This window comes from Vitis vinifera, chromosome 2, assembly GCF_030704535.1.
Source record: "Vitis vinifera cultivar Pinot Noir 40024 chromosome 2, ASM3070453v1".
In the NCBI taxonomy this organism is placed as follows: Eukaryota; Viridiplantae; Streptophyta; class Magnoliopsida; order Vitales; family Vitaceae; genus Vitis; species Vitis vinifera.
Window position 1 is genome coordinate 5,001,396 of NC_081806.1, and position 11,622 is coordinate 5,013,017.

Here is an 11,622-nt window from a genome sequence, read left to right on the forward strand (position 1 = left end):
CTTAAAGATTAATAATAAACTCATAAAAACAAAATTTAAATTAAAATTTTGTAAATCATTACATATTCATTATTTAACATAACATTTCAACCTACAAAATTTATATTTAAATAAAAAATATCAAATATTAGATTTGACACTTGTAATCACTTGAAATCCTTCATTTTTTTTTTCATAAAATACAAATTTTAAAATTTCTTCCTCAAAAAGTTTCAAACTTGATCTTCAAATTTGATTTATCAAACCAAATCCCACATATTTTGTAATATGATCATTGAAACTATTTAATTATATATATATATATATATATATGAGTGAATAATGAGAGTATAAGGGTAGTTGGTAGGATTTTTTATTTTTTAGATAGAGTTAGATAGTTCAATAAATAACAAATTATATTTGATATTTAATAATAAATTATAAAAAATTGTAATATTTAGAAAGGTATGAAATGCTGTGATTATTTTTCAGTAATAACTTTTTTTTTTTTAATTTTTTAATGACATACACATGGGTCATTTTATTATTGGGGTCAAATGGAGTCAAATGGGTAGGTACACAATAAAGGGGTACCAAAGAAGAACCCTTTAATTGAAGTGGCTGGCTGCGGAATCCAGGAAACCAGAAATCATGGGATGAGATGGGTAGGGGAGGGAGGGGAAGGTGGCGGGGGAGTCAAAACTCCTATACACACACCACTCACCCTATAATCTTGAATTGGCAGGGGCAGTCGTATAAATACGCTGGTGTCATTGGCTATTCCATACAGTTAAAGAGGTCTCGTGATCCGAGTTTTTTTTATTGTTTTTGTATTTGTAATTATCTTTGGCACATTTCAAGAAAAAAGCAGCATTGTCCATTTCTCCAAAATAACAACATGAGTGATGAGCCACAGCACTCAGAGAGAGGGAGAGAGAGAGGGGCACCCTATAATCTTGAATGGGCAGGGACAGTCATATAAATACGCTGGTGTCATTGGCTATTCCATACAGTTAAAGAGGTCTCGTGATCCGAGTTTATTTTATTGTTTTTGTATTTGTAATTATCTTCGGCACATTTCAAGAAAAAAGCAACATTGTCCATTGCTCCAAAATAACAACATGAGTGATGAGCCACAGCACTCAGAGACAGGGAGAGGGGCTCATCTTCAAATCTTGATGTATCATCTTTCACAATTTTTTACTGTTTTCACCTGGAACTGAGAAAAGTCACCGTGGTTTTTGGTCTTCAGTCACTATATATGGTGTAAGAAAGAGAGAGAGAGAGAGAGAGAGAGAGAGAGAGCTATGCAAGGGTCTATTGTATATATTAGATAGCTAAGTATATAGGCTGCCATGGCACACGTCGACCAAAGAGTCATGAATGGCCGCGTAGGGGATGAGCTAAAACTGCTAAAAGATTTGATTTTGATAATGGGTATTAATCCATGTACAAGCCCAGACAGCAGTCTAACTCTAAGCCCATGCCCCCACACAGTTGTTTTGCAACTAGGAGTAGTAGTAGTACAGCGGTGAGAGTAACCCCACTATAAATAAGGCTCAACCCCCACTTCCTCGCACTCATGTTACTTCCTTGGTAACAACAGCAGGAGTTGTAAGACCACAGTGCCAGTTTTGCAGGCGCCGTTTCCCTTTTCTTGCACTCTTACTGCTTCCTCTATCCCTCTCCATTTTCCTCTTTTGCTCCCTCTAACCTTGAATTTCTTATGATGTCTTCAACTCTCTGCTGCTCTTTATAACCATTCCTGACCCCCTCCAACCTCCATCTCAAAAGAGTATAAAAATGAAAATGGTGAATATTTTCTTCTTTGGTGCCTATTTTTGAATTCTCTCATGAGGTTAATCTTTGGGGATTTCTTGGTGTTTGCAGGTTGGTTTTGGTTGTGATATTCCTCACTGGCTTGAAATTCTTCTGGGGGAGAAGTTCTTTAACGCGTGTGTGGTTCATGAGTGCGCTAAGAAGAACGAGAAGAACATCTTTTGCTTGGACTGTTGCACCAGCATCTGCCCCCACTGTTTGCTCCCTCACCGCCATCACCGCCTTCTACAGGTGCACCCCTAACTGCACAACTCAACATCTCCGCTTTTAGTTTGTAAAGATCACTACAGATTTTGGACTTGCTAGCCCGAAATTCTCGTTTTTTTTACGTTTCAGATACGGAGGTACGTTTATCACGACGTTATACGGTTGGATGATGCTCAAGAGCTGATGGATTGTTCTCTTGTTCAAGTAAGTTTGAACCTTCATACCCTAAAAGGAAAGAAGGGTTCCCCTCTCTCAACTCTCAATTGTGTAACTTGATTTTTCAGTCATACACAACAAACAGTGCAAAAGTGGTGTTTTTGAACCAAAGGCCTATGTCTCGGCCCTTTAGAGGGTCCGGCAACCTCTGCTACACCTGCGAACGAAGCTTGCAAGACCCATATCTCTTCTGCTCTCTCGCATGCAAGGTTTGATTTGCCTTGAAATTTATCATTAACCTTCGTTTTCTCCATCTGGGTACCTCTGGTTTCACCAGTTTTCGCTGTTACAGGTTCATCACACGATGAACGTCAAAGGTAGTGCCACAAAACACCTCCACAACTTTGAATTCCTTCCATTACCTGATAGAGCACGAGGCGAGGCCTTTTCCGAGCTCGACGACCGCCAAATGACCCCAGAATCCGTCCTCGACTCCCCTGTTTCTCTCCGAACTTCGTCTGGCTCGAGCTCCACCGGCGGTGCCTTGAGTTGCAGAGCGCTGGCCTGCACTGCCACCACCGAGTTCGTGAAGAAAAAGCGCAGCAGCGTCTCTGTACCTCGGTCCCCTTTCCGTCCGATCTTCTCACCGGCGTCAGACAACGCCGGTGGAATAAACAGGAGAAAGGGTGTCCCTCACCGATCGCCGCTGCACTGAACCTGAGGGATTTGGGGATGCGTTTGGTAATTTTGCGTTTTATTGGGGTGTTTTATGAATGGTCAATTAGGGATGGAGAAAGGAGAATTACTAAAATCCCGATTTTGTAGAGCAAATATTGTTTCTCATAGGTACCTATTTAATTCATATTTACGGAATGGCACTTCACGTTACATTTTCGACACAAGATCATCCCTATTTGCATAGACTAGTCAATTTACTAAATGATAAAATTGGCTACTGTTTCTTCCTTACCGATAAGTTTCTTTTAACATGGAAGCTTCCATATATTTACATGTTAATTATAATCGTTTAAATACCAATTTCCAAAAATGGATTCATTTCACAAACACTCAGATTTTGAAAATAGAGAACATGGATGCTGTAAGCCTGTAACCATCCAAACAATTCAAAAATAAACATGTTGCTAATCTTCATTTCTCCAAAAAACAGAAAGTCTCCTCAAAGCCACTTCCATTTTGGTCAAAAAGTGACTAAAATTTCTGCAATAAATGGTAGAAAATGGAAATTCGGGGCCGTAAGAAGAGAAGAGACTGATAAAAAGGATTTGTCATTTGTGAATGTGAGCAGCAGTACTACAGCTGTTTGCAAGCTGGGAACAGAGGGAGTAGAAGGGGGACCAGAGAGGAGGCTAATCTCAAAGGCACTTGTGGGGGTGATGGGGAGCCTCAGGTTGGATTGGGAAATGGTACCCCAAAATCAACACAATGAAGCACAAGGGCATGTCCCACAAACCTAAGAGAACAACACTCGAAATGGAAAATCTGAGAGCTATTCATCTCTATCGTTTCTTACCAGTTATGCCTGCATGCAACATGACAATGTGAAAAACAATATTAATTTCATACTGTCTCTTCTCTCTGCTGCCTCCACTGTTTTATACCTGCCATTATTCTCTTTTGTGAGCAATATCGCCTTAGTGGTTTGCACCCATGTAAATGTTTTCGTACTGACTGCGACCATACCTTCAAATTTAAATGTTTTCATGAGAGTCGGTGACACTGGGCTTTGATGCGCTTCATTCCTTCACCTATGCTTCTACTTCTACTGTTCGACATTCACTCCTTGCCTCTCATTTGCTAATAATAGCCTTTGTTTTTTTAACCTTTCCCCTTCTTTTGCTCTTTTAAACAGGATTAATATTTTGAATAGAAAAGGTATACAGCTGTAGCGACTGCTTCTGCCCAGAACATGTTTGGAAGCCCTTTTCCTTTTAAAAAACTTTTTGCCATTTCAACGATGGTCCTATTCTTGCGCTCTGCTACACCATTTTGTTGAGGGGTGTAGCTAGCTGTTAATTGACGCTTAATTCCATTCATCTTCAAAAAATGAAAAATGAATTCGATGTGAACTCACCACCGGCTATATTAGACTATAAGCAGTTCGAAGGACCTTCCAATTATGACCAATATGTTTTTCTACAAAAGCTTTGAATTGAAGAAAAACAGGAAATGCATCTTCTTTGTTTTTAATAAAATATACCCCTAGTGAAATCATCAACAAAGATGAGAACTACTCAACATTATATTATTGCATAAGTAAAAAAAATCAGTTCATTTTGCCTCTTCAAACCGAAAAAAAGTGTCTTTTTTCCATTATAATTCAGCTATTAAATGCAACTTTACTAAGAAGCACCAGTGGTCTAGTGGTAGAATAGTACCCTGCCACGGTACTCACTTTACTTAAAAGAAAGTCCTTCTGAGCTTCCAACACCAAGTTCTCATCTTCCCATTCATCGCGATATCTCTGGTCGGACCTTCTTGTTGTCGAGAGTTTTTTTCTTATTTATATTTAAATATTACAAGGGTGAAATGGACTCTAAGTTTGGATCACTTTACTTCTTTTATTTATATTTAAATATTACAAAGGTGAAATGGAATCCAAGCTTGGATCACTTTACTTAAGAAAGTCCTTCTGAGCTTCCATCACCAAGTCCTCGTCTTCCCATTCATCACGATATGTCTCTGGTTGGAGTTGTTGACGAAAACTGCATGATACATTTTCTTTCTCCATTCTTCAAGTCTTGGAAGCCCACACGCAGCAGCAACCCAATCAATGTACTCGAACTGCAAAATTGCAATCAAAATTCATAAACTCCATAGCTTTAATAGAGAGGTATTAGACATCACCCCCCTGATCATACGCATCCAAAAACCATCTCTGGCCTATCTGATTATTAATTCCATTTACCTCATAATCACCAATTTTATGAGTATATCACATAGGCGTCCCATAAGCTTCGAGCGACAAGTAAAAGGCTTCAACATCCTTCATCATCTCCTCATGTGATGGGAGTCCAATCCGACCAGATAGAACGCCTGCTATCCATTGGCTTTGCAATTCAAACACTGCGAAAAGGGGAGCCTGCCACCAATCAAAAGCAAAGGTTCACTACTATCTTCGGCGATTCTGAACAAAAGATCTGATAAAAACAAAAGTTAGAAATGAACCATCCATGGTAACCCAACAAAGGAAAGCCCTGGAGCCAAAGCTGGTGGAAAAATGTGCTTGTATAATGGCCCCACACGATTATCATCCACAGTTACGATGCCATTGGTATCAAGAAAAGGGAAATAATACTCGTATCTGAAAAAGGTCACACAACTGGGAATGAATTACCGTGCTATTGATTCCAGTGTTCTACTTTATGATTCAGTGCGAGCTAGCTTTGTGGAGTAGAAGTGAAACAAATTGGAGCATACCCCGTGCAGTGCATAATCACATCAGCAAGAACCCCGCTTCCATCCTGAAATATCACTGTACCATCTCTGTGGACACTTTCGACCTGCATCGTTCTGTTTAGTATTAGCATTTTCAATCAACCATCTTCTACATTAGGAGTCAAACAATTCCCTTGATGGAATTCTATAGATCGCCTTATACCAGAGAGAAAACACTTTTACCATAGGATGAAGCCACATATTATCATAGCCAGGCTACTTTCCCAATATACTGTCATCTACCGATCTAGACGCAACATGAACTTCTTTGGCAACTTGAGCAATGTCCCTAGAGATATCATCGGCACTAAAAGCATTCCCTATCAAAATTACAACCTGTCCATTGCAGGACATAGTAAGGTAAAACCCCCCATAGATAAAACAACCAATTTATTTGTAGGTAAAACTACATATACAATCAATTTGGTATTCTATTTCAGGTCTATGCAAAATTAAACTTAGAATTTAAGGGGGGAGAGATGGGACAGATGTATTCTGTGGCAGTTGAAACTCTAACCATATAAGAATTCCCAAAACCAGCAATATCATAGGATGCTGCACTAGTATTCAACATAGAAGTATGGAAACATTAAGAGAAGTAGAAAGCTGACACATACTTGATCTCGGAAGGGCTCAGGAATACGATAATTGTGGCTATGCATTTGCTTCCCCGGCCATGCATCAATGCCTAAGAATACAGAAGAGAAAAAAAATAGTAAGGCCAAAAATTTTGCAGAACTATGTTAGCATTTTTTAACATGAAGAATGATCTTGCAAACGCCTTCCAGTTAACACTTTTAAGTTATGTGAAAATTTATCCATCAGATGTTCCAATTTCCAAAAGCCTGGTGGCCGTGAATCTTCTCCTCACCATATGATGGCTGTAGATCTCCTGATTCAAGGGCCACTAATCAATTCAATGCAATTCAGAAGTCGTGAGAAAGACCAGATTACTGTCCTAAATGGAATGGGACTACTTACCATCCAGCAAAACCAACTCTCAACCTCTACTTACCATCTAACGTAAACCCGAAACACCCAAGGCTTGATCACGCTTCAGTCCCTTTCATGACGGAAATGAAATCCAAACATAATAGGTCACAAATGTGCAATGCCCCTTGCAGTATAGTCCTCAATGCACCTAACCCATCAGAGTACAATAACTGAACTTTAAAAGCATCTAAATTTTGGTTGGAGGTAAGGAACACCCTTCAATATATTTAGTTCCTGGGTTTATGGGATCATCCATCTTAGATCTTTGGGCTGGCTCAACAGGTAAAGTGCACCAGCCCAACTTAAGTTTGGGTAAATGCGTAATTTAATTATTTAAGGAAATAAAATTTTGAATTATTTAAATACGATAAAGACTTTAATTTGTTTGAAGTGCCTAGATTTGAACTTGCTAAACAAAGATTTGCATGGTAGTTTTAAAAAATAATTTATAAAATACTGAGGTGAAGAAAATATTTTCAAAATTATTGTAGTTTTTGTCAATTAGAAAAAAAAAGAATTATCGCATAACTTTATTAAAGCCAAAATTATCTCTTTAAGAGATTATTTTTAAAAATCTAAAATAAATCCAAAATCATCTCCTAAAAATTATAAAAAAAATTATTTATTTTTTAAAAATAAATTAATACACTAAGAAAACGATATAGATTTATTTTTTAAAAACTTAAATAAAATAAAATTGATAACTAATAGATTTATTTTTTGAAAATTCAAATAAAATAAAATCCATAATTCATTTAAAACTTTTTAATAGTTTCAAGTTTTTAAACATTTTTTTTAGCAAGTTAACTATAATATAATATAATTTTATTTTAAAAATTAATATGATCACTTATAAGAAAATTAGAAATTTATCTATCCCTATTATTTTAAATTAATTTTAAATAATTCTGATTAAAAATTATTACTTTAAAAAAATGTTAAGAAGTAACTGAAAGTGGAAGGAATACAAAAGAAATAAATAAAGTTTAAAAATTAAAATATGAGAACTATAAAATTAAATTAATTTTTGTTTTTTTATAATAACTAATAAAATTAATTGAAAGATAAATATCAGAATATTTATTTTAATCACTACCTAATTTAATATAAAATTATATATATTTTTTAATATAAGATGGTAAACATAATTTATACTTTTATAATTATGATAATTATGGATGATATATCAAGTATAAAATATTATTTTATATTATTCAATTAGGTAGTGATTAAAATAAATATTAAATAATGAAAGGGAAGAATTACCGTGAATTTCGGCGATACGGGGCTCAGTGTGATGCCCATTGCAGACAACCACAGCATCAAAAATCTCGTCGACTTCCTCATCATTTCCCCTTCTGGATCTCAACCTCCACTTCCCATCCGCACCCAGCCCTGTATAAACCACCTCCACGGTTCCACCTCGAAGCGGATCAAATCAGTGACTCCAAACTCGGTGGTGAAATCATTGATATAATGCAAAACCTCTCGATGACCCGGGAACCTTCTCGAGTCCCTATGGGCTAAACCCGGGGACAGGAAGGGGTAGTCTCGAAACCCCATGACTTCTCTGGGGAGGTTGGTGCGGAGAGACGGGTAGAGGCTGGAGTGGACGATGGTTCGAGATGGGTCGGACGCGAGTGGGTCTGCTTCCACGCTGGGTTGGTACTCCCAGGTGCCACCCACTTGGGCTTGGCGCTCGAACACAACGGCCTTGTGGCCTTCCCGACGGAGTTCCCGGGCTGCAACTAAGCCCCCTGGGCCAGCTCCAATAACGGCTACGTTACATGATTTCAATGCGGAAATTGAGGATGACATGGTTCAGTTTTCTACGACAGCAACAAAGAGGGCCTGAAGAGAAAGACAGCTAATTACAGGACGAGTTGTTTTGACGGAGTATGGGGCAAAATAGCCTATTTTATAGAAGAAAAAAAAGATATAATGTTTAATGGAATTTATGTTCAAATTAGGCACAGTCATGTCATAAAAAATATTTTAAAAAAAATAATAATTTAAAGTCTCAATTACATACTTCATTTTAAATTAAATCGTAAATAACCAATTGAAGCTTTATTTTTTAATTGAAGCTATCAATTATATTGAAATGCACATAATTAGAAAGGATGGCAAAAAAGAGTGTACTATTATTTTAATAAAGATAAAGTTTTTAAAATAGAGATAAATTAATACCTTAAAAATAAAATAAAATAAAAATTTTAAATTAATAAAATTTATCATTTTATTTTTTATTTATATGTCATATAATTTTATTATTTTAAAATTATAAATAAATAAATTTTTTTATTTATTATTATATTTATCAATTTATTTTTATTGAAATAATATTACATTCTTAAATTTAAATATATATATTTTATTATTATTAAAATATATATTTTAAATTTTAATAATAATTTATAATTTAATCTTTTTAATTAAATTTTAAAATAAAAAAAATAATTGAAACCTTAATTGATAATTATAACTTTAGCTAAAAAATAAAGTTTTAATTAACAATTAAAATTAAGTCTCAATTATCAATTATAGTTTTAATTCAATTAAAAAATGAAACTTCAATTAACAATTAAAATTAAGTCTTAATTATCAATTATAGTTTTAATTCAATAACTAACTGTGACTTTACTTAAAAACTGAAGTCTCATTTTAATAATTAAGGTTTCAACTTCAATTTTTTTTTTTTTAAATTATTTTTTATGACATGCTTCTGCGGGCCAAGGATTAGGTGAACATAAGTTTTGCCAAAAGGGCATGAAAAGGACTATTTTGCCCCCCAAACTGAACGAGGAAAAGTGCGTCTAAAGTCTGGCAGAATGCAAAGACGCTGAATTTGACGGTTTGTACTAGGAAGTCAATGACTTGGGTGCTACGATATCTCCATTCACCTTCGTTCCAGGCTCCTTGGTACAAAAAGGTCAAAAAAAAAAAAAAAATTCTTGACTTGCCTTCGCATGTTTTGGAGGAAAAAGACAGAAAATAATAATGCAAGAGGAAAAGGTAGGGGCCACGAGGGGGAAAAATGGCAAAATCGGGCCCTAGTAGGCAAGGAGGGAAGAAAAATAAAAAGCAGTTCACATAGTGTGGACCCCGCATTTTGGCTTATGTGTTTTCCACTCGATGGCGAACTCCATTTTTATTTTAAAATGATTTTATTTATTAAAAAATGACTTGGAGTCGCCACTTATTTTTGTTTTATTTTAAAAGGGTAAACAAAATAAGAAATAAAACCCTAAGTGCGACTCATTATTTTGGAAAAGGTGGTTTGTGAAAAATCGGATTGGGTTCGGGGGTCAGGTTACTTATCGGGAAGGTACGGTAAAGACCGTAGCACCCCCTAAGTTCCTAAAGTCGGGTCTCTACTAATACAATGAAGCTTACATGACAATTGATGAGTAAATTAACTAATACCCTAAATGATCATGCACATGTGAGAATCAGAACATGCATAGATAATGGTCAGAGTGAAAGTGGGTGTGTACTTGAGCAACGAGCCACTATGCGCTATCAAGAAATAGGGTTAGTGCACAATTAATGAATACAAAATATAACATGTGCGTCACTAAACAGATAAAGAACCATTTGTGGACCCCGCATTTCCGCTCATGTGTTTCCCACTCGATGGCGAGCTCGATTTTTTTTATTTTGAAAAAATGATTTAATTGGTTAAAAAAAATGACTTGGAGTCGCCACTTATTTTTGTTTTATTTTTAAAGGATAAACAAAATAAGAAAGAAAAAACCCTAAGTGTGACTCCTTATTTTGAAAAAGGTGATCTATAAAAAACCGGATCGGGTTCGGGGGTCAGGTTACTTATCGGGAAGGTACGGTAAAGACCATAGCACCCCTCTAAGTCCCTAAAGTCGGGTCTCTACTAATGAGATGAAGCTAACATGGCCATCAACGAGAAAATCAATAAATACTCAAATCAATCATGCACATACGAGTATCAAAACATGCGTATAGCAAGACCAGAATAAGAACAGATGCGTACCTGGGCAACGATCTTCAATGCGCTATCAAGAAGTGAGATTAGTGCACAAGTAAGGAATAGTAACATGCATATCATAGAGCAGAATAAATCATGTATGGCAACCGAATCAACAATCAATCCATCAATCATAGAATCTCATATGTTGGGCCCCCACCAAAGCCCGTTTATTTTGGCATGGATTAATTTCGTAAATTCCATTAATTGGAATTACAAAATTTAATCCTTGCTTATTTTAAAACATTTTAAAAATCATAGAAGATGTGAAAATGAGGCTCACCAGGAAGAAAATGGCGGCAAATTTCATTAGAAAAATGGAATTTTGGATGAAGGAACATGTGGAGTTGAGATTATTTAAAAAGACCAAAAATCCAAAAGGTTATTTGAACAAAGGGATTTAGAAAATTATTTTCAAAACTAAGAATGGTGAAATGAGAGAAGTAAAAGGAGGTGCCATGTGGCCACTAAGATTTGCATGCCGAATGTGGCCATGCAAAGAAAATTCCCTTCTGAGTCTGTTTGAAAATCCGAGTCAACTTTCTGAATTTGTGGCCTCTCAACAATCCTTGACTCACCCTGTGCAGTTCATCACTAAGAATAGCAGCTTATGACTCAATACATTCATCAGACCCAGCCAATCCATCTTTACTCTGGCATAATTCTGCATTTGTGTTTGATGCCATATTCACCCGCAATTTCAGCTTTGTGTAGGTTCCATCCTTCAACAGATACCCCAAAGCCTGATACTCCAGCATGAGATGACCCATTTCTGTGGCCTAAAGTCTGTCTTCTATCTTCTTCTGGTCAGCACATATGTCAACATGGAAAACCAAATTGATGACGTCTTCAATCTTTCTCAAACCCCTCCTAAAATTCCACTTTAGCTTCTCCAGGATACGACTTCTGAAAGATATAGCAATTACCGGCACCAGAAATCCATTCACAATCAGCAAGGGACATCCATAAACCCACATAACTCATGCCAG

General features: G+C 36.2%; 2 protein-coding genes across 2 annotated transcripts; one reads left to right on the forward strand and one right to left on the reverse strand.

The window, feature by feature from the left end:
* The first annotated feature begins 1,307 nt into the window (after window positions 1-1,307).
* On the forward strand, window positions 1,308-3,069 carry LOC100247272 (protein RGF1 INDUCIBLE TRANSCRIPTION FACTOR 1). The gene is made up of 5 exons (XM_003635083.4): window positions 1,308-1,791; window positions 1,870-2,049; window positions 2,155-2,229; window positions 2,310-2,450; window positions 2,534-3,069. Exons 1-5 carry the CDS (start codon window positions 1,783-1,785, stop codon window positions 2,894-2,896), a joined length of 768 nt encoding a protein of 255 aa, XP_003635131.1. The 5' UTR covers window positions 1,308-1,782; the 3' UTR covers window positions 2,897-3,069.
* Window positions 3,070-4,596: 1,527 nt separating this feature from the next.
* Window positions 4,597-8,498, reverse strand: LOC100852547 (flavin-containing monooxygenase FMO GS-OX-like 3). Its single transcript, XM_059733597.1, is given in 9 exon segments — window positions 4,597-4,893; window positions 4,896-4,983; window positions 5,108-5,281; window positions 5,368-5,503; window positions 5,620-5,702; window positions 5,821-5,973; window positions 6,255-6,325; window positions 7,897-8,046; window positions 8,049-8,498. Coding segments are annotated over 9 exon segments (1,335 nt in total). The 5' UTR covers window positions 8,449-8,498; the 3' UTR covers window positions 4,597-4,813.
* Window positions 8,499-11,622: the final 3,124 nt, after the last annotated feature.

What these genes read in the sequence shown, in the direction of transcription:
- LOC100247272 (XM_003635083.4), top strand. An exon ending in GCCATCACCGCCTTCTACAG is followed by an intron (nt 2,050 to 2,154) that starts GTGCACCCCTAA and finishes TTTACGTTTCAG; the next exon opens with ATACGGAGGTACGTTTATCA. An exon ending in TGGATTGTTCTCTTGTTCAA is followed by an intron (nt 2,230 to 2,309) that starts GTAAGTTTGAAC and finishes TTGATTTTTCAG; the next exon opens with TCATACACAACAAACAGTGC.